Raw genomic sequence first — 26,890 nt, forward strand, 5'->3', positions numbered from 1 at the left:
AATTCTGGATTTGATAGATTGTTAATGAATGCAAAGTACTTCCATTGGCTTGAAGTGATTGGAGCTTCCTTGCAAGACCAACCAGAAATGTACTGGATAAATGCAAGGAAAAAGGTTATCACGAGGAGAACCAATCTGCGAGTCTCATGAAAGCAAATTGCTCGATCAAATGGCAATCGGTTTCGAGTGCAGTAACAAAAATGACTTCCGTCGAAATTAATTCCGTCTAAGATGAAGCTCTCGAGGTCTATGCTTTCATGTGTGTAAAGTGTGGTCGTCTTAAGATTTTTAATGCTTGGAATCTTGTTTTGAAGTCACGAGGTGTAAGGTTCTTTGTGGTTGCTCTCCGCTGGATAAAAGGTTTTGAAGTTATTGAGATTATTGTTTGTTCTGCTGTTCAAGATGTTCTTTACTTGTAGTTTTCGCTACTGCAAATTAGTTTGCCTCTACATAGTGCGATCTTGTTGTGATGTGTTATGCTGGTTTTGGCTGATAATTAGCGTACATGTGGTGTTAAATTTGTTTGTGTTTTTGTGTGTCCTATTTAGAGTTGTTGTCCTTGTGTGTGTCCAAGAGGTTTAAGGGTTGCTAGTGATTTGGGTTTAAAATCCCAGATTGTAATTCTATGTAGTTTAGTTAAGTTTTATTCTCTTGTTGCTTGGATGTTATATGCTTTAGGTAGTTAATATATTAATGTGTTTTCTTATGCTCGGTTCAAAGTACTCTTTCCTCTAATTAGGTTTATAGAGGTTTTTAATGAGGCTTTGAACTAGATTGGTCTTTATTAATAAAATTTGACTTTTGTCGATAAAAGAAACCAAAGTTACGTTCACGATAATTTCTATTATATATGTTTGTCCACTTTGAGATTTTAACAAACTTGTTAAGACAACATGATAAATCTCGAAACACATTTATTTGTTATTTCGATTTTCTCATAATTTTTGAATTATCTCGGATTAAGAAAGGTAGAATAATGAGATAATAACATGTCTTAAGATTGTTGGAAAAAATTCATTAATCCGAGAATGAAATGAAAAATAATAATGATTGAAATATCATTATAAAATTAAACAGAAAGAAAGAATTTACTTTGTCTTAAGATTGTTACGCAAAATAACAATTCGAGACAAAATCGAACATGAAAATAAAATAGAAAAAATAAAATTTTAATATATTTTTACATAAATTATGTGAAATTTATTAATTAAAATTAAAATAATACATGATATATTTAAATACTCAAGTAATTATCAACAGATAGAATTTTTATATAAATATTTTTTATTTAAATATTTAGAATTTCACTTGTTAAAAAATATAAAACAAGGACAATTTGGTAAAATATACATTCCAGTAATCTTTTATTCCTTCAATCAAACACTGTAATCTTACATTCCTGTCAAACCAACCAAACAAAGTAATGTAATATTCCCAGTAATCCTATTCCCTTGTAATATTTTATTTCAACTGGTAATCTTACATTCCGTGAACCAAACACACCCCTAAGGATTGGGAGAAATGACATTCCCAGTAATAAGCCCTCAAAATGTCACTATTGGGAATGACTTATTACCCCTTATTGGGAATCTTTGCAATCCAAACATAGGTATCACATTCTGAAAAAAAAATTCCCCCGGTAATCTTCTTTTCCCCCATCCAAACGCACCCTAAGTGTTATTCCCGCTAAAATTAATAGCCTTCATGTTCTCGCTATCTATTAAATTCTAGGGTAACTGACAATTAATCGGTGTAGTAGATAAACATTAGATCTTATAAATAAGGTTAAAATTTTAAATTTTAGTATTTATGAATGAAATAAATTGATCTAATGACTTTAGTAAAAATCGATTTAAAATAATTAATTAATAGATTAAATACCAATAATTAAATAAAAGAAATCTAGGCAACTAGTAGAGAAAATAAATTGATCCAGATTTTAGAGGGAGGATTGGACACGTTAAATTATTGGAAAAAATCGTATATTTAAGATTTTGATCATAGCAATATATATTGAATATTATAGTTAATGTTATTGAAGGGAAGATTGTTATTTTTAGAGGTTTTGGGTTTGAGCACCAACAATTGCAGGATTTTAACTTTCGTCATCAAATAGTTGAGAGTCTGTAGATTAAAGACTATCGTTTTTAATTAATTTTAGAAAAATAAATCCAATAGAAAAAAAACTTAATTTTCTCTCATTAGTGTACCGTTCATCTCTTTTCTTTTTTGTCTTTGTTAATTGGCGGTGGCGGCACCAACTTTAGTATTCGCTGCCGATTGCTGATATCCTTTATTGCCTTTTCTTCTCTATATCATATCTTTATTTTCTTTGTTTTTTGATTTTCAATAAATCTACATGTGCACGTTTTTATCGCCTTTATGACACATTTTTTTATGTTTTTGACTCTTTGGTTTTTTTTTTCTTTTATCTTTTTCTAATGATTGATTTGACATTATCCTAACTGATCAAGATGACGGAAGTTCCTAGCTCGGAGCTCACCATCATATTCAACTTGTACCGCATGTAGCTTATTCCATTGAGTACGCTCAATGTTTTAACCTACCTTTTAGAGAGAGAGAGAAAACGACTTCAATCAATGTAAAATCTAAAATTAATTATCGAATTAGTTGAATTAATTTAAAATTTAAATTTGAATTAAATTAAATTAAATATTCCAAAAACAAAGATTTGAAATTGAAATTATAATAATAAATAAATAATTAAAAACAAGATTAATTTTTGAAAATTTGAATTAAAAATACCATCTTTTCAAATATTCTATCGATTTAAAATCTAAATTAAGATACATGACTAGGAAATATTAACCAAAATATTCTGTTAATTTAAAATCCAAACTAAGAATTTCACTCAAATCGGAAACTAATGATAAATACATAATCAAAACATTAAACCTCCGAATCTCGTAGCTTCTTCTATATCTCTCAACACATCAACACGATCATCCACATTTCTTTAACCATATTTTCCGTCAAGAACATTCCTTCTACATCATCAGTCCTCTCGACGTATACTGCATTCACGGCATCGACCATGTTGGCCCGGAGCGTGGTTAGCGAGTTTCAAGCCATAGTGAGCCAGCTTATCCCCGAACATCTCCGAAATGCACAAGAGTATAATTTTACAATTTGGAGATTCTTCCACTATACAAAAGAATAATAGGATTACAAGGATATGTTCACAAATTTGACTTACACTTGGTGGCTCACTTAAGCTTGATGATAAAGACTTCCCAAACTATCTCTATTCTCCCAAAGAGGCTCTCTAACTCACTAGTTTCTCACTCTAAGAAATGAACTCTCTTAGTATTTTTGGATTTCTTGGATGGTTAGGAATGAAGTCTTTCACCCCTATTTATACTACTCCACCTCCACAATGAGTGGTGGAGATTACTTACATCCAAGGGTGGATATTAATTATCTAAAATGCTTCACACACTCTAAGAACTCTACACTCTTCCACTCCCTTCCATATTCTTCCATACTCTCTATAAGGTTTCACACATCTCTAGAATATTCCAGAGGATTCCACTATCTTCCACAAGCTTCTAGAGAGTTCTACACTTCTCTAGAATTCTCCAAAATATTTTATAAAATTATACACTTCTCCAGAAAGCTCTAGAATTTTCTAGAACCTATCCAATTAAGGAGGGATCCAACACCAAATGACTCTCGTCATCAACAAATACGAAGGGTTCAATATCAACGAACTGTATGAAGCTTCCGAGACTAATATATGGACGAAAATATCGACCTCAATGGAGAGAGTTAAGGCTTTCAAGGTTTCGAGAGACAACAAGGTAATTAAAGATGACCTAAGGAGGCTAACGAGTCGAATTTTCACATAATTTATTTTGTAACATAAAATTTTGTGTCATTCATCGAAGGTAACAATGATCATACACAAAGGTCAAAAGGTTATTGACGTATATGAAGGAATCAAACTCAAATGGGAGATGATATGTGTTGAGACGAAGGAATATGGTCATCAAGGGAATCCCCAAAGAAATAGAGGGAATGAAAATAGAGTACTTGAGCTTCGTTTCAATAATAAATGCATGGAAATGGTGACAATATCTTATTTTCCATATGTAATGGAGAGATCCATGGCCATTAAAGAAGAAAATAAAGTGATGAAACTCTTTTCACTCAAGAACTTCATTTGTGACGGACATGGGGCATGGGGATCGACCAATCTCGACCATCCGGTGACGTTTGATAAACTGGCTATAGATCCGGCGGTGAAGAAAGAGTTGATCGATGATTTGGACAGATTCGTTCGACGAAGAGATTTCTACAGAAGAGTATGGAAAGCATAGAAACGAGGGTACTTGCTCTATGGTCCTCCTGGCACAGGCAAGTCTAGTTTGGTTGCTGCCATGGCCAACTACCTAAAATTCGACGTCTATGACCTTGAACTCATCAGTCTAAACAATCCGCAGCTTCGAGGGTTGTTGATTTCGACCCGAAATCGATCAATGGTTGTGATCGAGGATATTGATTGCAACATTGAGCTTCATAATCGACAAAGCGAGAGATTCGAGCTTGGGGAATACGACGGATTTGAGGAGGATACTAAAGAACAAGTAAGTACATCATTCTCAATAATACGTTACGTATATTGTACTTTTACATTTATGTTGAACAAACACCGTAATCTATCTTCATGACAGTTAACTTTATCGGGGTTGCTCGATTTCATCGACGGGCTATGGTCGAGCTGCGGAGATGAGAGGATAATACTGTTCACAACCAATCCTAAAGACAAGCTCGACCCTGCTCTGCTACGGCCGGGTCGAATAGACATGCATATTCACTTGTCCTACTACACCCCTAGTGGATTTAGAGTTCTTGCCTCGAATTATCTATGCATTTCTGATCATAATATGTTCCATGAAATTGATGAACTGATGATGCAAGTGGAGGCAACTCCTGCAGAAGTCGCGGAAGAGCTTATGAAGAGTGAAGATATCGATGTAGCCCTCGATGGACACGTTAAGTTTCTTCAACACAAGAAATCGAAGTCGGAAAATTTCGACTCTGACGGAATAGAGGCGGGGTTAGAGGACGGAAATGGAAGAAATGAGTACGAAAATAAGAGCAAGGAAAAAGAGACGGGTGGTGAAATTGATAAGGTTATTAAGATGAGAAAGAAGGCAAAAATCATTAGAAAAATGAGGTTTGTTTCAAGTTTTTGTGGATTATCATTTTATTTTTATAGCATTGGCGAAGAAAATATTAAACATAGCATTGACGAAGGCACCTATAGTTGTCTTGTCGCGCAATATTACTTATTGACCGCGGGCGCCCGGAAAGGGGGAAGCTTAACCAATGGGAGCTTGAGTAGCTTGCAACACAAGAAATCTCCCATGTATAAAAAGCCAATGATATTTTATGATAGTTGAAAATCTAAAAATCTAACCACGTCGTAATTTTCAAATAAATAATTTTTTTTCTCAGATAAGTAAGTTATAAACGTAGAATAAGGAAAAAGAGGCCGGTCCACAGGGATTCAGAAATTTCTAATTTAGACTTTGATTTGATGCTAACCAAGAAATATGTAAAACAAAAGAATTAAAAAGAGGGTTTTGAATAATCGAGTAACTAAATAAAATAAAACTAAAGTGAAAGCAATACAAATAAGAAAAGTAAATTGTAGAGAATTAATTAAGATGAGAGATAGCCTCCAATTCACTTTGTCTCGATCCGTCTCGATCAATGAAATAGATTAATATCGACTATCGATATTGACGTCAATGCTGGTTTAGGAAATGGAAAAGCCCACACTTAGATTATGGTGTCTCGATGAGAATCGAACTCGATCTTGATTTTTCTTAGTAGACTGCTGTTAAGTTTGTTTTTAGGGAATTGAATTTGCTACAAGTCGACTCTCCACCCCAACTGTAGGTCACAACATCGATCAAGCCAATATGCACTCCTTAGATTAAAGATATTGAGATGCTTAAAGAAAATGCCGATTGCCTCTCCATGAAAGTCGAAAATCAAGAAAGAACCTGGGGATGTAAAGCGCTTTTGCAATTCTCACAAGATCAAATCGAGTCGTATCTTAGCTATCAGCTAAGAAAATTTTTAGCCAAATATGATAGAATTCATACTTGGCGTGTGAAAGAGAAAAAAAGATGAGAAAAAATAATTTTATTGAAAGAAATTGAAACAAAGAAAAAGTCAAAATCAGTTTTATACTGAAATATGAACATGTTCCAAGCTTCACCCTAGAGGTATTTATAACTTTGAGATAACATAATGAAAATAAAATATTAACTCTCAAGAAAATTAAAACACTTAATTTCTAATTAATAGTAAACTAAAATCCTAATAATAAATAATTAAAATCCTAATTGAAATTATAAGCAAATTAGATTCCTAATTAATTAAATAATAAATCTCAAATGTTTAAATTTAATTATAATTTTTAATTCCTAAAGAATTATGGTCTGCCCAAAATTTCTCTTGGAAAATAGAGTCCTGCACATATTCAAACATAAATAACTCAAATTAGCACTATAAAAAGAACTAACACCGGTTAATTAATAACAAAATATTAACTAAATAAAACATTAGTGAAAATCATACCCTTTCCTGCATTTCAAATTATCAATTTAATCACCCTAAGATTCTCAAGATGTTCTATGTCAAAAACATTCCTTCAACGACATCAGTCCTCTCGACATACACTACATTCACTGCATTGGCCATGCTGGTCCGAGGCGTGGTTAGGGAGGTTCAAGCCATAACAAAGGAAACGCGTCATCAAGGAAATCATGAAAATAGAGTGCTTGAGCTCAGTTTTCATAACAAATGCATGGAAAAGGTAATAAATTCTTACTTGCCATATGTAATTGAGATGTCGAAAGCCATCAAAGAAGAAAAGACGGCGGTGAAACTCCTTTCACTCGGACACTTTGGTGTCGACAACGATGGAACATGGGGATCGACCAATCTCGACCATCCATCGACTTCCGATAAACTGGCAATAGATCCTGCAGTCAAGAAAGAGATAATAGACGACTTGGACAGATTTGTTCGAAGAAGGGATTACTACAAAAGAGTAGGAAAAGTATGGAAACGTGGGTACTTACTGTATGGTCCTCCCGGGACAGGCAAGTCAAGCCTGATTGCTGCCAAGGCCAACTACCTAACATTTGATATCTATGACCTCGAACTCACGAGCATTTATAACAACTCGGATCTCCGAAGGTTGTTGGTTTCAACCAAACATCGATCAGTGGTTGTGATTGAGGAAATCGATTGCAGCATTGACCTCCAGAATAGACAAGATGAGAGATCTGAGCCTGGTACTGACAACAAGGTAAGCGAAACCATAGGTGATTATCGTGATTTATTTTATCACATAATAAGGCTAGACAAGTTCCATTAATCACTAAACTGTTGCTAATATCTATCGTCATGACAGAGAACTTTATCAGGGTTGCTTAATTTCATCGACGGGCTATGGTCAAGCTGTGGAGACGAGAGAATAATAGTGTTTACAACAAATTATAAAGACAAGCTTGACCCGGCTTTGCTGAGGCCGGGTCGAATGGACATGCATATCCACATGTCCTACTCCACCCCTGGTGGATTCAGGGTCCTTGTTTCTAATTATCTATGTGTCACTCATCATAAAGACAAGTAATAGCATATATATATACATTCTTTAATATTTTTTATACAATATTCGTGTATTATGTAGAGTTAAAGACTCCACTCTAACTTGAAAATAGTTATTTGAGTTATTCAAGTCATACTTTATATCTTAAACGTATTTAAAATTTTAGTAGAATTAAGTTAAATCGAGTTTTTTAACGTCGAATTAAATTAACAAATTCAATTTTTTCAATCGAGTTTTAGTCGCTCTTACCCACTTACAATTGTTATTTTCTTTTCAGAATATTATTAAATTGTCTAATGCCTACCCTTTTAAAAAAAATCAATGAGGTTAATATGTTGCATTATCTTTTAATTTCGTTTTGATGTGAATTATAAATAATTATTTATAAGATTTAAGGTTTCTAAATCTTAAATTTGAATCTTAAAAATAATATCATTTCAAAATAATCACTGGTTTTAAATATAAATTATAAAATAAATATGAAAGATACCAAAAAATAGTAATATATACTCAAAAATTATGTAAACATATTATACATGTATTACAATTCAGGACCTAAAAGAATCCATAGATTACAAAGGGGCTGTACATTTCTGATTCTCTTTAGTGACCAAAAGAAAATAAAATATAAAAAAAGGGTCCAATGGAACAGGACATGAGAAATGTAAAAAAAATGATAAAAGGGAAATTTACAGCCCCTAGCCACGCTTTTCAACGTAAGTGAGCGGATGAAGAGTAGCTCTTGCTCTTCCATAGAAAGCTCAAGCCTTTCCGCACTTTTCTTCTTGATGTAGACTTACTTAGTGGCTTTGATTCCGGAGCTGATGACGAAGCAGGTGGAGGGTCTCGACTGCTTTCTAGTACTCCTCGGTGACGGTCTGCAGGCGGATGATCTTGTTGGCGTTGCTCTCGGAAGAGAGCCAGAAGTCTTTGCGACTTCTCCCTCCCTCTCGTTGTTCCATTAACCGACATCGAGACTAATGCGGGGATCACGCCTTCTTGGAGGACCAATTGACTACATTTGTCATTTCCGTTACAAAGGAGTAAGAGGCATGAAACTGCTTGCTCTTGCTCGACGGGTTCGCCGGTATCCAGAACAGTTGCAAGGCCAGTTATGAGACCAGAGGCTGATACCATCTCTCGTTTTGCTGCTTCACTTGAAGCTAAATTTAGCAAAACCGTAATGGATTTCTCCGTCCAGGTATGGTCACCTGAGACCACAAGTGACTGGAGGCGATTAACTATGCCAGCAGAAAGAAGGCTCGGAATATTGGAGTGGTCGATTGAAAGATTATAAAGCGTGTAAAGGGCATCAACCTTGCATTGTGCATCAGTATCACCTCCTAGTAGCTGGACTAAAAAGGGGACAACCTTACTTGAGCCTATGATCGATTTGGCTCGCTCAAAGCAAGAGAGATTAAGATACAGAGAAGTTGCCGATTCATCGGCGTTTGAGTTGGAAATCATACGCTCCAGCAATAGAATCACTCCAGCCGCTAACATCAATTCCTTGTTCCTGATATTTATTAGAGGAAAACAAGAACATTCAAAAGATTCATCTTAATAATGGCATACATAACGCCGAACAGACATATGAATAACAGTGCTAATATTAAATAACACGTATTGCTCATAACGATTCATCTCCGGGTTTAACTAAGCAAAGGCATAAGACATGAGCAACATACCTGTTATTGTTGACAGCAAGGTTAAAGAGAGCCATTGCCCCAACTTCTTGAGCTATTGCATTCCGTTCATGCACAGCCGACTCTAGAAATCGCATTAGTCCTTCAACAAAACCGTTAGCCCCCATAAAAACCCTGGCCTCTTCATCATCTTCAGCAAAAGCCTTATTTGTTCCACAACTTTGCATCTCTCCATCAAGTTATCTTCTTCATTCAGGACAGATAGGACTCCCTGATATCTTTCTAATATGTTGAGCTCGAAAACTTCTTTCTGTGGGGATTGAGATTCATCTTCAGCTTCATTTCCTTCCACTTCCTTACTTGTAACACTCTCCTCGAAAGGAACCACCTTAGCCCCCTTGAAGTTGCATGAAACAACACTATCCGTTGATCTAGAATTTGCAGTCTCGGATGCAGACAAGGCCAGTCTCCAGTAGTTAAGATCAAGAGACTCTTGGGGGGCATCGGGGATAGGAACTCCGTTCTGTTCACACCAACTAGCAATGAGACCCTTGACACAGTAATTAGGAGTCAAAGAGAGATGCGGGAGCTTCTGTTGAGTCTTCGGACAGGTGTCATGCCCATCCCTAAACCATTTCTCGATGCAGATTCTTTCATATGTCTGTCCAGAGGCAATTACGTTTGGTTCATACATAAGCTGCAATGATATCGGACAACGTAATTCTTCGGGTGGAAGGGGTATCTGTCCAGATCTCCTAATGCTTGTCCTGAAATTGAAAGAACTGAGTTTTGACAGCTGCCGCTCAAATGCGTGGCCATTACCACCAGCCCCTCCATAATCAAGAGAACCCAAAACAGTGGGGGAACAGGGTGCTGAACCCTGTGAGTCATTATCATCTGAAACCTCACTTCGAAATAACTTGGAGTATTTCCTCATGAGAGATAAAAGATAAGCCACGATAGATTCCTTCCTCTTGTCCTCTTCTAAACGAGCTCTTTCTATCACCTTCTTGAGAGCCCTTCTTTCAGCAAGGGCTGCTCTAGAAGACGTGATGCCAAGTTTAGAAGCTGCCTGGTGAAAAGACTCGAGTTCATTGTTATCATTGCATTCTTCAAAATTCCTCCCATTCTGGAGTAATGCAATTATTTCTTCACCAACTTGCTTCTCATACAGATCAAGTGAGAAAACAGTCTCCTCGAGTTCATTTACAATCTCTAACACCTGAAGCCAAACAAGTAATCGAGAATACCGTTAGTGTACGAGAAAAAGCAACAGCTACTACAGGGTTTCACATAGGAAGATTCATATTGCAGGTAACTCCAATATAACCATGAGAGCAAATTTCCTAATAATTTGAAAATCCTTGTTGATTTGAACCACAATCATTAGGAAATAAAACAATGCACTAGGATGATTTGGATAAACACAGACTGTAACTGCTTGCAAAAAAATTCCTTGTTTATTTGAACACCCGAAAAATTACATATTTTCAATCTCAAACCAAAAGGGGGGAATCATTACCTGACATCCAATGGACTGTGGTACTATATCTTCTACACGCCTAAGACTATCAATAAGAGCAGATTTGGCCTTCTCAAATTTTAGAAGAACGGAATCTCCGGTAATAGCCTAAATGACAAGAAAAATACCGTTAAAAAAACAGTGTAAAATAAAACATAGAAAAATCAGTAAGAGAATGCATCAAACAAAAATAAGAACCACTACTCTAAGAGTACATATGAGTACATACATATATCTTACCAAGTAAAGTTTACTACATGTTGAACAGTGTTGAAGAACATTTTTAGCCTTTTCTAGAGCTATATGCAATGAGCATAAAGCCTGAATCCCAGATTTGCTCCTGGGCCGTGTTGCTTCTATGGAAGGGAATATCGACAATACTTTTCCATAAATTTCTGAAAGTGTCTTGCACATTTCTCCATGTAACTGCATAAGAACAAAAAATAGAAAATAGGTTAGAAAACTGTGAAAATTCAGATTTTTTTTCCTTGTCCTAAAAAAATGCAACAAGATCCAAACATTACAACTTCCCAAAAACAGAAGGTATTTTATTTTTAAAAAAAAGTAACAAGAACTATAAACTTAACAGATAAATTGATACCAACAAAACTAATTCTGCAAAATTTAAAAAAAAATGGCAAGCAAGCATGTGCTTTTTTGTGAAGTTAATTAGAATTCAAAGAATAGAAAAAAGAAATCCAAATGCTGTCGATTTCTTACCTTGGCATCACAAACTGCAAATAGGTTCTCTTCAACCTCAGAGTTATCCATAATTTAGCCTTCAAATCAGGAAATCACTAAAAACAAATCTATATCAACTGAAATGCCGAGGAAAATAGAACAGAGTCAGATAGGTTATAAACTAGCCGCCAACAAATATTTTAAAACACAAAACAAAGTTCAAATTACATTCATAATTTAAAACTTTAATGTTATATTAATTTTATTCCCTCAATTAACAATTTGGAACAGAAAAAAAATCATTGCCCTTCTCGACACAGAAATTGTTACCAACCATGAAACAAAACCACAAGTTCACAACCCCTCTCGAGTTGCACTGAAAGGAATCAAGCTTTAAGAACTTCAAATTGAATAAAAGGATGCACATCAGCAAAGTAAATGGCATATTTGTCTCATTTCTATAGTTCCCTTTTTCTATATGAACAAATTATCATTCAGAATATATATATACACACACACATATATGTATGTATAATTTTCAACTATTTCCTCTCATGCACCTAGGTTTAAAAATAAAACATTGCATACGTTGAAATGGACAAGGAAAAGGCCTCTCCACATAAAAGAGAAAAAACTAGGCAATATGAGCGTTAATGAATAAGCTATTGATTTGGACATCATTGCGAGTTCAAAACAAATGCAAACACGTATTTAGACGGAAATATTTTTTTGCAGAAATTTGATTTTTGATCTAAATTTGTTACAGTCAAACACCGCGAGAGGGAACTTGAAATCCCGGAAGAAACAAAAACTTACGATCGCTGCTAAGAAATTTGGTTTAGACGTCTCATAAAACAATTGAAAATCGAAATCAATATTTTCGTAAGTAATGGAACAATTAAATCAAAAGATAATTGTTTAAAAGAATGGAAGAAAAATGAATCCACAAATTGTATGGAACAAAATGACCTTTGTGAAAGCGATCCGAGCCAAGACGGGACGAGGATCACTATCAGCTTGAATCCGAAAACAAGCAAAAGAAACAAGAAACTCGCGAACATGGACTAAGCAAGGCGGAGAAAAGAACAACATATAACACGAAATGCTAATTTTCCCATGGAGATTGCGAGAAACAGAAACGCGCCAAAAATGGAATTTACAAACACGACTGTGAAAATAAAAACAAACTCTGCTATTTTCAAGAAATGACTATTTTTGTTTTGAAAGGAAAATTACAACGAGATTGCCAATAGCCATGTGGATTGTTGGTTAAGTGCTAATTCCAAGCTTTCAAGTAAAGAAAGGGAAAATTACAACGAGATTGGACCAACGTCAAGGTTCGGGAAAAAAAATGAGAAGCTTACCGGAGAAAACGGAGCTGACCAAGGCGGCTTCATATAAAATTTTCTCGGAAAAATAGGATTTCAGTTAGATTCTTGGATTCAAAATTTTTCTCTGAGGAAAACCTGGAATGCAGAGAGAGGATTGGGTGTTTGGTTCCAGAGAAAGTGAGGGTAAATAACCAAATGGCAAGAAATATTGGAAATTATTTTTACAAGGAAATAAATAAAAATTATTGCAGGTGAAAGACTGTATGCAGAGAGAATATTTTTAATAGTTTAGAGCACATTGGTTAATGTTTAATAATTGTTTGATTATAATATAATAAAATATCAGTTTGTTTTTTCTCTGAGTCTTCAGGGTTTGATGTTTCCTCCCGCCCTGGTTCGCCGGCCGACTATTGCCAACCTCCGCTTAGATATGCAATTAATGCTATCCAAATGACGAACTAGTCCTTTTGGGATTGTTTTGTCGGTTTGTGAAGTGCTAAAATTTACATTTTATTTATTAAATTAAAAGGCTTAATACCAAAATCAACCCCATGTTTGCTAAAATAGTCATTTTGGACAATATTCTATTTTTGGAGCATTTTGGCCCCCAACGTTTCATTTTAGGGCAGAAAAACTCATAATATTTGACAGAATAATCACTTTGACCCTTATTCTTTTTCTCTAGAACATTTTAACCCTCGATGTTTTATTTTAGGTTAAAAGTCCTTATTTTAAAGCGTTAATCATGTCTTAAGTTTCCATCTAAAGGGAATATTTGCCCCAAAGTGAAATGGCGGAGCCAAAATGCTTCAAAAAAGGAATGTTGGCTACAATTATCATTTTAGTAAACATTGAGGGGTTATTTTTAGCATTATGTCCAATTAAAAATAGGGTAAAGTATACAAATGATCCCGACTATATGGTGTTACTTTGTTGAATCCCCGACTATTAAAAGTTATAAAATTGTCATCTGGTTATAGGATATTGTTTTGTTGAGTCGTTTGACTATTAAAAGTTGTAAATTGATCATCTGACTATTCATATATTATTGTTGAGTTAATCGATCGACGGAATCGGCCAAGAGGGGGTGAATTGGCAATTAAAAAGTTGGTGGAAGCTTTTGCAGAAAATTAAAAGAAGATGCACAGTGATTTAAAGTGGTTCGACTTTCTCAATCAAAGTCTACGTCCACTACCTTAGCTATCCACACTAAGGATTTCCAACAAATTCACTAATTTGTTCTTTCTTTTGAGGACAAAGAGTAACCTTACAATTCCTTCAAGAATTATACCCTAATTATTGAGCACACTCTTTTTCAAAGAGAAATACACAAATCTGCAAACTTACAAGGAAAACCTCACAAGGAAATATGTTTGCACAATTCTAGAACAAAGAAAAGAACACTAAAAACTGAATACAATTGAGTACAAGTAGTGTTCTGGAAAACAAAATGAATATTGAATGAAAAATAGGCTTGAATTGCTCAAATAATGAGTTTGATGATTTCTCTTTGATTCTCTCTTGATTCTAGTTGCTTGTTGTTTTCTTCTTGTTTTCTCTTAATGATCAATGGCTTCTAAGCTTGTTTAAATACTCCTTCAATTGATTCTGAATGTTGGAGATGATTAGTGGAGTCAATAGAGCCGTTTAAGTGTGAAAACAATTAATTAAAGCAGTTGGGAGCGTCAGTGCATCGATGCATACCCATGGTGCATCGATGCATCAAGTGTAAAATTCAAATATTTTGACCGTTGGACCCTTAGTGCATCGGTGCACTAAGAGTGCATCGATGCATAAAATGCATTCTATGTTTCAAAATAGCCAGAGTGCATCGATGCATAGCTTGTGCATCGATGCATCAAAATGCACTGAGTGCATCAATGCATGGTATGTGCATCGATGTATAAAATGCATTCGATGTTCAATTTATTCCATGGTGTATCGATGCATGGATTGGTGCATCGGTGCATCACTTTGAAAAAAATGATTTTAGGCTTGATTTTGGTTCAAAATACTTTGTGAAAATTGTTTCAAAAATATATTAAGTATAAAACACAATTTTACACATTTAGTAAGGTTTGAAATTGATCTTGAAAGACTTGGAGTAATATTTTGATATTCGATTAATTAAATCGAATACACTTAGAAAATCATTTGTAAAATCTTAAAATTCATTTAAACTTAATTTGTTATATCGAAACATTAAAATGTTTTCAACAATCTCCCCCTTTTTGATATAACAAAACATTTGTGTAATTTTAAGATTTTCTTTGAAAATAAATTTTGAAAAATTACTCCCCCTTACTCTAACACTTCTCCCCTTTAACACTTTTACACTTCTCCCCCTTTTTATTAAATCAAAAAGACTTTAAATCATTTTAAACAAGGTTTTGAAAAGTATAGCCAATTGATAATAAGTAAATAAGATTAAGCTGCTAAGATCACAATCAAAAGAGAGATTAGCCATTAGTTTCATAATAAATATTCATAATCAAATGTGAAATGGCATGATTGGTCATATATGTCTAATGATGCAAAAATAAGAAAATTCAACCAAACCAAATATATATATATTAAGTTCAAAATCCATAAAACATCAAATAAGTTTGAACATCCAACAACCAACAAATTTAAACATCCAAAGCAAACAACCCAGAACATCAAAATCAATCCAAGTTTTAAAAACCAAGAAATCATAACAAGGAAACAAATATACTCCATCGGAGGATCGGGATGAGGAGGATAATGAGCTCGAACTTCAAGAGTGAGAGCATTCATACGTTCACGCATCTCCTACTGAAACTCAGGAATCTGAGACTCTATGGAAGTAAACCTCAGATCAAACAACTTTAAGAAAGATAAAAAATATGGTGGCGTTTGATCTTATTGCCGTACTGGCTCCGGTGCCGGAAGAACATCGTCAAGAACTTCTTCATCGATATCTCGCATGAGCTACTGAAATTCTGGATCATCGTCTGCAGCCGGTGCCGGAGGAGGAGGAGGAGCACGAGAAGAGCTAGGAGCAGCTCGAGAAGAACTAGCTCCCGGAGTTTGCTTAGAGGGTCGAAAGACCCATTGACCAGTTACCTCACCTTGTTTCCAATCGGCTTTCTTCAATGAAATGAGATTGATTGGGTTTTGGAGAGGAGTGAGATTGTCGAGAGAGACGTTTAGACCAAGTTTGATAAAAATGTTACTAAGAAGACATCCATAAACTAATGTTTCGACATGTTTTGAAGGAACAATGTTTATGATATCTAAATATAATTTGGGGCAGATTTATTTTGTTCTTATTCTTAATACAGTGCATCCACCATAAATCCCTAGCACGAAGAGTGGAGTACCTACCACCGGATGGTCTAAACCACCAAGAGATCATCAAATGAACAAAATGATCGTGATGAGATCTTAGAGTACTAACACTAGCGTTTGGAATATAGGGATATTCCACAGTTTCATTCTTATTATATAACCCATCATCATCTAGTCCAAAACGGAAAGCCATAGTCTCGGGGTCAATATTAATATATTGGCCTAAAAGATATGATCTAATTGCTATAGTCCCATGTTGAGTTTCATTTTGAATACATACCGCATTAGAGTAAAAATGTGGACTAACTGATGATAGACGATAGGTTTGAGGTGAAACATTTTATCAAACTTCCAAGTTTTAAGAATCGGAAGGTATTCGAAGTCAATATCTATCATGGCTTGAAGAGAATGAATACGCTCTTCTTGGATTCTATAAGATTGAAAAGACTCCATGTACCTATGGTACAATTCGTTTCTACGACGTTCAGGAATATTGAAACACATTCCTAAAAGACTATTAGGTAGAGGAGGAACGGGATTAGGAGGTCAGGTAGAACGACTAGAAGATGTCCTAGGGCGTTTAGGATTAGACATGGTTTAAGGAATCGGAAAAAGGAATGTAACCTGCAATTTAAAACACATGTATGCACAATAATCAATCCCAAAACTCAATTGAGTCCGCAATAATTCAAGGTTCTCTAAACCGAATCCTAATGGGCATAGTTTTGAAAAACTATTTAGAAAATAATGTTTGAAAATTATAATATATATAGTTTTTTCATGAAAACAACATAATTAAATTAAAAACATCAAAATTAAAAATTAAATTTAGATTTTTCGATTTTTTTTTTAATTTCGAAAATTAAAAAATTCATTGAAAGTTTTTGATGAAATTAGTTGTAAAATCTAGTTTGTAATTATCAAACAATCAATGTCCAATATAGTGTTCATCCTAGAACTAATTAAAACTATTTCTAAGATCAAAAATTAATAAAATAGAGGTTTTGAAATATTACCTTAAAAATTTCGGATTTGAGAGAGATGTGATGTTGTTTTGCATGATTTGATGATAAAAGTAGGATTAGGAGTTGAAGTATGAAAGATTTCCGATCAAAACATAAGGATTTGGAGAAATTTTGAGAGTAAGGAGAGGGAGAGGAGCGACGACCAAGAGAAAGTTTTAAGAGTGTTTAGAGAAAATGAGGAAGAAATAGGGTTTTTATCCAAAAACCCGACGGATGCATCGATGCATGGCCTTGTGCATCGATGCACATTCAAGGCATGCATCGGTGTACCTTCATGGTGTATCGATGCATCGATGCACTGTTAAGTGTATCGATGCATTAAGCACATAAATGTCAAAAATCCGTTTTAAACACTTAAAATGCTAAATTAATTAGCTCTAGTGGTATTGGCAACTCATATATTGAAAATTAATCATGTTCAATCAATCAATTTAATCATTAAACTACACTTGAACATAAAATTAATTTTCACCAAAGAACATAAACTCCCCCAAACTAATAGCAAAGAATGCAATAAAAAATTATTATTATAAGCATTTTCATTTATTCTTAAAAGTGCTAAAATTATTTTAAACACTAAGTAAAGATAGGCCAGTTAAACCTAATTCTCTCCTAAGTGTCCAAAATCTTTCTTTGTCTAAAGGCTTTGTAAAGATATATGCTAATTGGTATAAAGTATCAACAAATTCTAGAACTACATCTTCCTTAACGACGTGGTCTCTATTGAAGTGATGTCTTATTTCAATGTGATTAGTTCTAGAGTGTTGGATGAGATTTTTAGTGAGACAAATAGCACTAGTATTGTCACACTTGATAGGAATGGTACCTACTTCAATTCCATAATAAAAAAAGTTGTTGTTTCATCTATAAAACTAGTGCACAACAACTACCAGCTAAAATGTATTCGACTTCAGTGGTAGATAATGCAACACAATTTTGTTTCTTTGAAAACCAAGAAATCAACATATTTATAAGGAATTGGCAAGTACTGGAGGTGTTTTTCTTATCTAATTTGCATCCTTCATAATCCGCGTCAGAGAAGGCATGCAAGCTAAAACTAGAGTCTCTAGGATACCAAAGTCCTAAACTAGGAGTATCTTTAAGGTATCTAAAGATTCTCTTAACAGCTAGTAAATGTGATTCCTTAGGGCATGATTAAAATCTAGCACATAAGCAAACACTAAACATAATGTCCGATCTACTTGCAGTTAGATAAAGCAAAGAGCCAATCATTGACCTATATAATTTAACATCCACACATTTACCTCCTTCATCTATATCAAGCTTTGTTGATGAGCTCATTGGAGTGTCATGAGCAGGGCCGTGGCTGGGGAGACGCAAACTGAACGACCGCGCAAGGCCCCCAAAAAATGGGGCCTCAAAATTATTATATATATATATATAGTGGTGTTTTCCAATAAACGCCACTATAGATAGACCTATTACGATGTTTTTTTCAAAAAAACACCACTATTATTGTGGCTTTATTGATAAAACACCATTATAGATGGATCTATCGCAGCGTTTGTCAAGAAAATGCCACTATTGTTGCCCCGAAATTGAATATATCTAGAAAATAAGGGTCTCTTTTTAAGAATTTATACAAGGCCCCCGAAAATCCTGCCACGGCCCTGGTCATGAGGTTTCTCATTTTCTAGTCCAAACTTCTTGAGCATATATTTGACGTACTTAGCTTGATTGATGAAGATGTCATCTTTTATTTTCTTGATTTGGAGTACCAAGAAAAATGAGAGCTCCCTCATCATGATCATCTCAAATTCACTTTGCATTAGCTTAGAAAATTAATGGCAAAGAACATCATTAGTAGAACCAAATATTATATCATCAACATAAATTTGAACTACTAATAAATCTTTACCTTTATGCTTTAAAAACGATGTAGTGTCAACCTTCCCTTTTGAAAACTTTTTTTCAATTAAAAACTTTTTCAATCTTTCATACCAAGCTCTAGCAGCTTGTTTTAAACCATAAAGCGCTTTTGTCAATTTAAAAACATGATTTGGAAATTTTAAATCTTCAAAACCAGGAGGTTGTTCCACATACACTTCTTCCTTTATAAAACCATTTAAAAATGCACTTTTAACATCCATTTGATATAATTTAAATTCATGAAAACATGCAAATGCTAATAACATTCTAATTGCTTCCATCCTAGCTACGGGAGCGTATGTTTCATCATAGTCTATGCCTTCTTATTGAGTATACCCTTGAGCAACAAGTCTAGCCTTATTTCTCACTATATTACCACTCTCATCAAGCTTATTCCTAAATATCATCTAGTACATACAGTAGATTTATTACTAGGCCTTTCAACTAATGTCCATACTTTACTTCTCTCAAATTGATTTAACTCTTCTTGCATAGCCATAATCCAATGTTCATCATTTAATGCTTCTTTAATATTCTTAGGCTCTATGCATGAGATAAATGTAACATAATTACAAATATTTCTAAGAGAAGATCGAATTGTTACCCCTTTGGATGGATCACCTATAATCTCACCATCCTTGACATATTTGTACTCTCTTGGGTGCGATACTTCTCTTTCTTCAATGGTTGGATTCTCGAGAGGATCATAAGTTCCTCATCTTTCGTTTCTTCCTTTGATGATGGTTCTTCAACGTCATGTCTAACGTCATTTGTATTTATAACACCTACATCATCATTCACATAAGAATCCTTCCTCGGAAGGAGATTATCATCGAAAACAACATGTATAGACTCTTCTACAACTAAAGTTCTTTTATTAAAAACTCGATAAACTTTAGAATTTAAGGAATAACCCAGAAAAATTCCTTCATCACTTTTAACATCAAATTTGCCAAGATTGTCTTTACCATTGTTTAAAACAAAACATTTACATCCAAAAGGATAAAAATAGCTAATGTTAGACTTTTTATTTTTAAAAAGTTCATATGGAGTTTTCTTCAAAATAGGCCTAATCATTACTCGATTAATAACATAACAAGCGGTATTTGTGGCTTTCGTCCAAAAATATTTTGGCAAATTATTTTCACAAAGCATGGTTCTAGCCATTTTTTCTAAAGTTCGATTTTTCCTCTCAACAACTCCATTTTGTTGAGGGGTTCTAGGTGCTGAAAAATTATGGCTAATACCATTTGAATTACAAAACTCAGTAAATCCAAGATATTCAAATTCAGTTTCATGATCACTCCTAACACTAGTTATGGAGTAACCTTTTTCGTTTTGGATTACTTTTGAAAACGTGATGAATTTTTCTAATGCTTCATCTTTAGTGCTTAAGAATAGAACCCAAGTATATCTAGAATAGTCATCTACCAAGACAAATGCATATTGTTTTCCACCCAAGCTAGTAGTTCTAAATGGCCCAAAAAGATCTAAGTGGATCAATTTTAATACTCTACTAGTTGATACATCATTAATGGATTTAAAAGAAACTTGCTTTTGTTTTCCTTTAGCACAAGCATCACATATTTTATCATTATCAAATTTTAGTTTAGGCAACCCTCGAACTAAATCTCCTTGAATTAGCCGTTGCAAAACACTCATACTATGCATTATGTAAATGTTTCATATTCTATGACTAACAAGCATAATCTGATTAGATGCAATGTCAATAACTTTACAACCATTAGTTCAAACATGACATTGAATCCCTTATCACATAATTGACTAATACTAAAGAGATTATGCTTTAATCCATTCACATATAAAATATTTTTAATTTGTATGGAAGAGGTATTACCTATTGTACCTATACCTTCAATGTGACCTTTTGAATTATCACCAAATGTCACTTCTCCTACATTTTTGACGTTAAGCTCTATGAACCGGCTTTTGTCCTCGGTCATGTGTCTTGAGCATCCACTATCAAGGTACCATGAGTTTGAATTTATTTCCCGTGCCTTGTAGCAATGCTCATTTTCCTACAAACATAGATTAATTTCTAATTTTTGGTACCCAAATTCTTTTGGGTCCATATTCGTTAGTTTCCAAAATCCTAGTCCCCTTAGGTATCCATTTGTGTAGGATATCCTTATCTTTAGTAGCAACGAGTCCTTTAGAAACCCATATACTTCTAACGATTTTTCCATTAGAGGTTCTTCGGGGACCTCTATGATTGTAGTTTTTAAAACTTTTTCTAACAAAGTTGGATTTTGAATTTTCTTCATTTTAAAAATGTTTTGTTCCAACTTTATCAAAAAAAGCTTTAAGATCATCAATTTTCTTTTGATGATCATCATTGACCTTTGAAAGTAAATTTTGCAAATCTGAATTTTTCTTTTCAAACTCTTCTAGTTTGATTTGCAAATCTTTGATTTTACTTTCAAGATCGTTGTTGGTTTTGGATATGAGTTTATTTTCATTTTTTAATTTTAAAATATCATTTTTATATTTTAAAACAATTTCTCATAATCCGAAGCTAACCCATTATATTCCTCTAATAACTCATCATAAGATAAATCATCTAAATCAAATGAGTTAGAGGTTACCTTAGAATCTTCCCCGAATGCCATCAAGCACAAGTTTACTACTTATTGTTCCTCTTCATCGGAACCTTCTTCATCGCTCTATGTAGCCACGTGAGCCTTGTGCTTATTCTTTGATTAACCATTTCTCTTCAATTATGGGCAATCATATTTGACATGCCCCAATTTTTTTTGCATTCATAGCAAATGATCGAGTCATTCTCTTTTGGTGCACTTTTGAAGCCTTCGTTTCGTTTGAATTTTCTTCCTCGGTTAGGCCTCATCATTTTTTTGAACCGTTTGGGAAACAATGTCATTTCCTCGTCATTGTCATCTTCATCTGAGTCACTCTCATCGTTTGTTGATTTGAGAGCAACTCCCATGTTCTTCTTTTTCTCCGTCTCCTTCTTTGGCTCGTCTTTTTTCTCAAGATCTTCCTCTTCTTTAAGCATCATTTCATGCGTGAGGAGAGAGCCAATAAGTTCATCGGGGGTCAAGGATTTTAAGTTCTTAGCCTCGATGATCGTCGTCTTCTTTGATTGCCAAGCTTTTGGAAGAGCGTAAACTAACTTCCTTACAAGCTTATCATTTGGAATGATTTCTCCATATGATTTGAGACTATTGAAAATTGTGGAGAATCTATCCGTCATAACTTTGACATCTTCATCAGGTTTCATCCTGAAATTTTCATAGCTATGAGTTAGAAGACTAATTTTAGATTATTTTACCTCGTTTGTGCCTTCATGAGTGACTTGTAGTTTGTCCCATATCTCCTTGGCGGTTGTACAAGATGAAAATCTTCCGTATTCATCTGGTCCAAGAGCATAAAAAATGATATGGATGGCTTTGGAGTTGAGCTGAAACATTCTTGTCTCTCCTTCACTCCACAACCTCGGGTGAGTAGAGGGTTTGATGTATCCATCTTCTATGATATTCCATGCTCCCATGTAACTTGTTTGAATGAAATACATCATCCTATTCTTCCAATAAGCATAATTATCTCCATTGAATAAATGAGGCTTGTTGACAGGCAATGAATCGAGACCGAAGTCGGAGTTTGAAGTATCGACCATTGATGACTTTGAAAATCAATGTAACTCTTCCCGAATCGACTCAAGAGGCGATTAAATCTTCAAATGAGTGAGGCTCTGATACCAATTGTTGAGTTAATCGATCGATGGAATCGGCCAAGAAGAGGTGAATTGGCAATTAAAAAGTTGGTGGAAGCTTTTGCAGAAAATTGAAAGAATATGCACATCGATTTAAAGTGGTTCGACTTTCTCAACCAAAGTCTACGTCCACTACCTTAGCTATTCACACTAAGGATTTTCCAACAAATTCACTAATTTGTTCTTTCTTTTGAGGACAAAGAGTAACCTTACAATTCCTTCAAGAATTATAGTGCCTAAAGAATTTTTTGTTAAAAATAGATGCCTAATTAAAAATATTTTTTTAAAAATATGGATGTGACATGTGTCGCTTAACTTTTTTTAACGGTAGAACCTAAAAGTGTAACAGATAAAACTTTAGGCACCCATTTTTAGCAAAAAATTCTTTAGACACTAAAAGTTAATTTTAAGTATAATTTAGACACTTATTTTTATATTAAGGTGTTTTACTTTAAGGTTTATTAATTAAAAATAAGGCAAAGTATGCAAATGATCTTGATTCTAGGGCACTGCTTTGTTGATCGACTATTAAAAATTATAAAATAGTCATATGGTTATAGGGTGTTGCTTTTTTTAGTTTTTTGACTAGTAAAAGTTACAAAATAATCATCCTACTATTCATATATTATAAATTCGTTCTTTTTGTTAAAATTTGATGACAATATGAGTTGGACGTTAACCTGTTGACTGCAATATTTTATCATATTATAGTCAACATGTTAATGTCCAACTTAAGTTGTTATATTTTTTAACGAAAAAGACGAATTTAGAACATGTGAATAGTTGGATGATCATTTTATAAATTTTAATCATCGATAGACTCAATAAAATAACGACCTATAATTAAAAGATCATTTTATAATATTTAATGGTCGAAAAGCTAAACAAAGCAATGCCCTTAGTCGAGGGATTATGTACTAAAGAAAGCAATGCCCTTAGTCGAGAGACTATGTACTCAATAAGATGGTATATTAGTTACTAAATTATTATTATCGGTATTCGAACGTGAGGACGATTCAATTTGTTCCGATAACATACGGTCATATACGTACTGATAACGTACAAAAAAGCAAAAACAAAGCGATTTCGAGGGCATTTTGGGGATAATAAAAAACAAACTTTGATTTCATTGGCGGCGGAAATGTTTCCGCGCAGGAGAACAGAGGCGGGGATCTCCTATTGTGTTGTGAATATAATAATAAGGGCCGGCCGGCCCGCCCGTCCACGTGGGCATGTTTTAAATACAAAATTTGAACTTAACCCGCTAATAATATGCCCACCGCTTTGATTTAATCAACGGCACTTAGAAATGACAATTTAATCTCAAACTGACTAAGTTGATAGAATTGGATTTTAAAAAAAAAAAAATTAGTTTGAATTAGGTCGGATCGAGTTTGGTTTCGATAGAAAGTGGAAAAACTCTTACTCAACTCGATCCAAAAAATAATAATGTAATTTTTTAAAAAATTTATTATTATTTTGATTAAATAAAGGGTTGAAACTATACTTAAAAAAGTCAGGTTAAATCAAAATCAAATTAAAAGATATATACTTTTCAAATCAGATCGAATGAAGAATATATATTTTTAGATCAAATCGGATTTAAGTGGAAGAGTTAGTGTCATATTGAATCGATCAAAAACTAGACCTTAACCCGATGGGTTATCATCCCTAACTGTAGCCAAACAGTTATATCATTATCATTCTCATTAAAAGGGACCCAATTCCAACTAGCACACGTTGTTCAAAGTTTGATTTAAAAAAGAAAACGTTATTCAAAGTTACAAAAAGCTATAATACTGGTTAGATCTCAATCTAATTATTAGGACGAAATTAAGATCAAGTATTCGGAAAAATTAATTTTTTTTATTCTTTATTTATCAATATTTAAATTTAAAAATTAAGCAGTACTAATTAGGGGTGTAAAGTGTAAACGAGCCGAGTCGAGTTCGAGTATTGCTGAGCTCGACTCGATTTAAAAACTCTGAAATGGAGCTCGACTCGAAAACTCGCGAGCTTAAAATTTTCAAGCTCAACTCGAAGTCGAAATCCTGAATTGAAGCTCGTGAGCAGCTCGAAAAGACTCGAAATGAAAAAAAAATCTTAAACTTAACTAGATTGAAGCCTTAAACTCAAACTCGAACCTGAACCTTAAATACATGAAAATCTTACTATATTTAAAAAAAATCAATACATAAATGTTAATATTATTACTAATTTATTTTTTTTTAAAAATAAAATCTTAATATATTATATTTTCGAGCTGCTCACGAGCTTTTCGAATCGAATATCAAGTAGCTCGTTTCGGCTCGTTAAGAATTCGAGTCGAGCTCGAGCTCGAGTTGAGTCCATTCGATCCGAGTATTTATCGAATCTTGATCGAGTCGATCTCGAGTAGCTCGCGATTTATCACGTCTCATTTATAGCCCTTAATATTAATATTTAAATAAAAAAAACATTTGAGAATTGGATTCAGATTGCTAGATTTATGGATTTCTGTGGTCGTCGTCACATCCTATTCCTACGGCAGTAAACGGTACAGAAGAGTGCACGTGTCATGTCGCACGATGTCGTTTGGATTGTCCGGAGCTTTGGCGGCCAGGTTGTTTGCAGTCTGAAGTTAGTTTCCAATTTGCCAATTTGCCATATACAGAACATGGATTTTAACACAAGAGCCAAACCGTATTTTTTTTCTCCATTGGAAATTGAAATTTTGGACCAACCTTATCTTAATTTTAGTTTATCATAATGGAAACTTGAAAGATAATTTTGTATTTTTAAATATTTTTACGAAACAAGTCACATCAATAATTAAAAAAATAGTTGTTATCCTTAGATGTCTCCGGTCCGAACACCAACAATTGTATAATATTTTAACGTTCGTTCATACATTCTCCAATTTGAGAGAAAATGGGAAGAGTTTGGTGTAGAAATGTGAAAGAATTGAAGGTCATGGACACAATTTGGTGCATGTCACATGGAGCAAACATTGTGGTGATACTTTAGCACCCCTTTCGTTGACACCCTTATCCCCGAAGCCAAGCATCTGGTTAAATAACAGTCGAGATCGATGCCTTTTGGTTGCTTTGCTTATAACCTTTGCCTCTCCAACAAGTGATGCTACGTGTGTGTACATATAATATATAGAGTTAATGTTATCCGAGAGTAACAATCCAATACTAAATTGGAACCTGAGAAAAGTAAAAGAAATAATCAAATTCTTTTAAATAATAAAAGAGAATTACAGGAAATAAAATACTCTGTATTTTGATCCAAGAGAAAACTTTAGTGATCAGATCTAGACTCTTGTTGTTTGTTAACCTGGTCCATGTTGTTAGTCTGTAGGTGTCTATTCTGTGCTATTTCCCCTTTTTACCTAGTTATTCTTAGCTCTATTAAGAAAAAGAAAAAAAAATACTAGAGCTTGCACTTATCATAAACTGTCATTTATAATGTGAGACAAAGCAATACAGTGGGATAACTTATCTTGCAGGTTAAAAGTCGTGATGATTTTCTTCTATATTGGCCAGCTGAGCTATACACAGCTGTTCCAAGTCGACCATTCTTTCCAAGGGGATTTCTCTGGGATGAAGGTTTTCATCAACTACTAATCTGGTTAGTTGTGCATCTGTCTTAAAGATAAATTTCTTGATTGCCCTTAGTTCATTTCTTCAGTGTGCCCCACAATCTATTGTTGATTAGGATGTATCATGCTTGGGGCATATGTTTGCACATATGTCGATGAATGTTGAGCAGGCGTTGGGATCTTCATATAAGCTTGGATATTGTAGGACACTGTTGCACATATAATCAGACTATGTTGTTGCTTGTGTTCCTTATTTTTCGGGAGTGCCTCTTTTGTACACAGTTATGATTGCCAGATATTTAGATCTTATTTTCCTTTCTTTAGTCTGATTTCGTTCTTTTTCCTAGATTAAGATTCTATACACATGTTGTGAAATGTAGTATGAATTTCTCTTCCAGATCTTGTTAATGGTGTAAAGAAGAAAAAGTTTACGGCCTCTGAAAGCAATGAGATCATTTCCTTCCTACAGCAGGCTTTTGTTCGGCTTGAAGC

At 34.1% G+C, this 26,890-nt stretch overlaps 1 protein-coding gene and 2 pseudogenes across 1 annotated transcript; 2 read left to right on the forward strand and 1 right to left on the reverse strand.

The window, feature by feature from the left end:
• Positions 1–24: 24 nt before the first annotated feature.
• On the forward strand, positions 25–5,426 carry LOC120179576 (annotated as a pseudogene).
• Positions 5,427–6,664: 1,238 nt separating this feature from the next.
• On the forward strand, positions 6,665–18,517 carry LOC120179577 (AAA-ATPase At3g50940-like). Its single transcript, XM_039185143.1, has 4 exons — positions 6,665–7,351; positions 7,457–7,654; positions 17,249–17,323; positions 18,491–18,517. Exons 1-4 carry the CDS (start codon positions 6,665–6,667, stop codon positions 18,515–18,517), a joined length of 987 nt encoding a protein of 328 aa, XP_039041074.1.
• LOC120179563 lies at positions 8,262–11,798 on the reverse strand (annotated as a pseudogene).
• Positions 18,518–26,890: the final 8,373 nt, after the last annotated feature.

Source organism: Hibiscus syriacus, unplaced genomic scaffold, assembly GCF_006381635.1.
Source record: "Hibiscus syriacus cultivar Baekdansim isolate YM2019G1 unplaced genomic scaffold, ASM638163v2 tig00112429_pilon, whole genome shotgun sequence".
NCBI lineage: Eukaryota > Viridiplantae > Streptophyta > Magnoliopsida > Malvales > Malvaceae > Hibiscus > Hibiscus syriacus.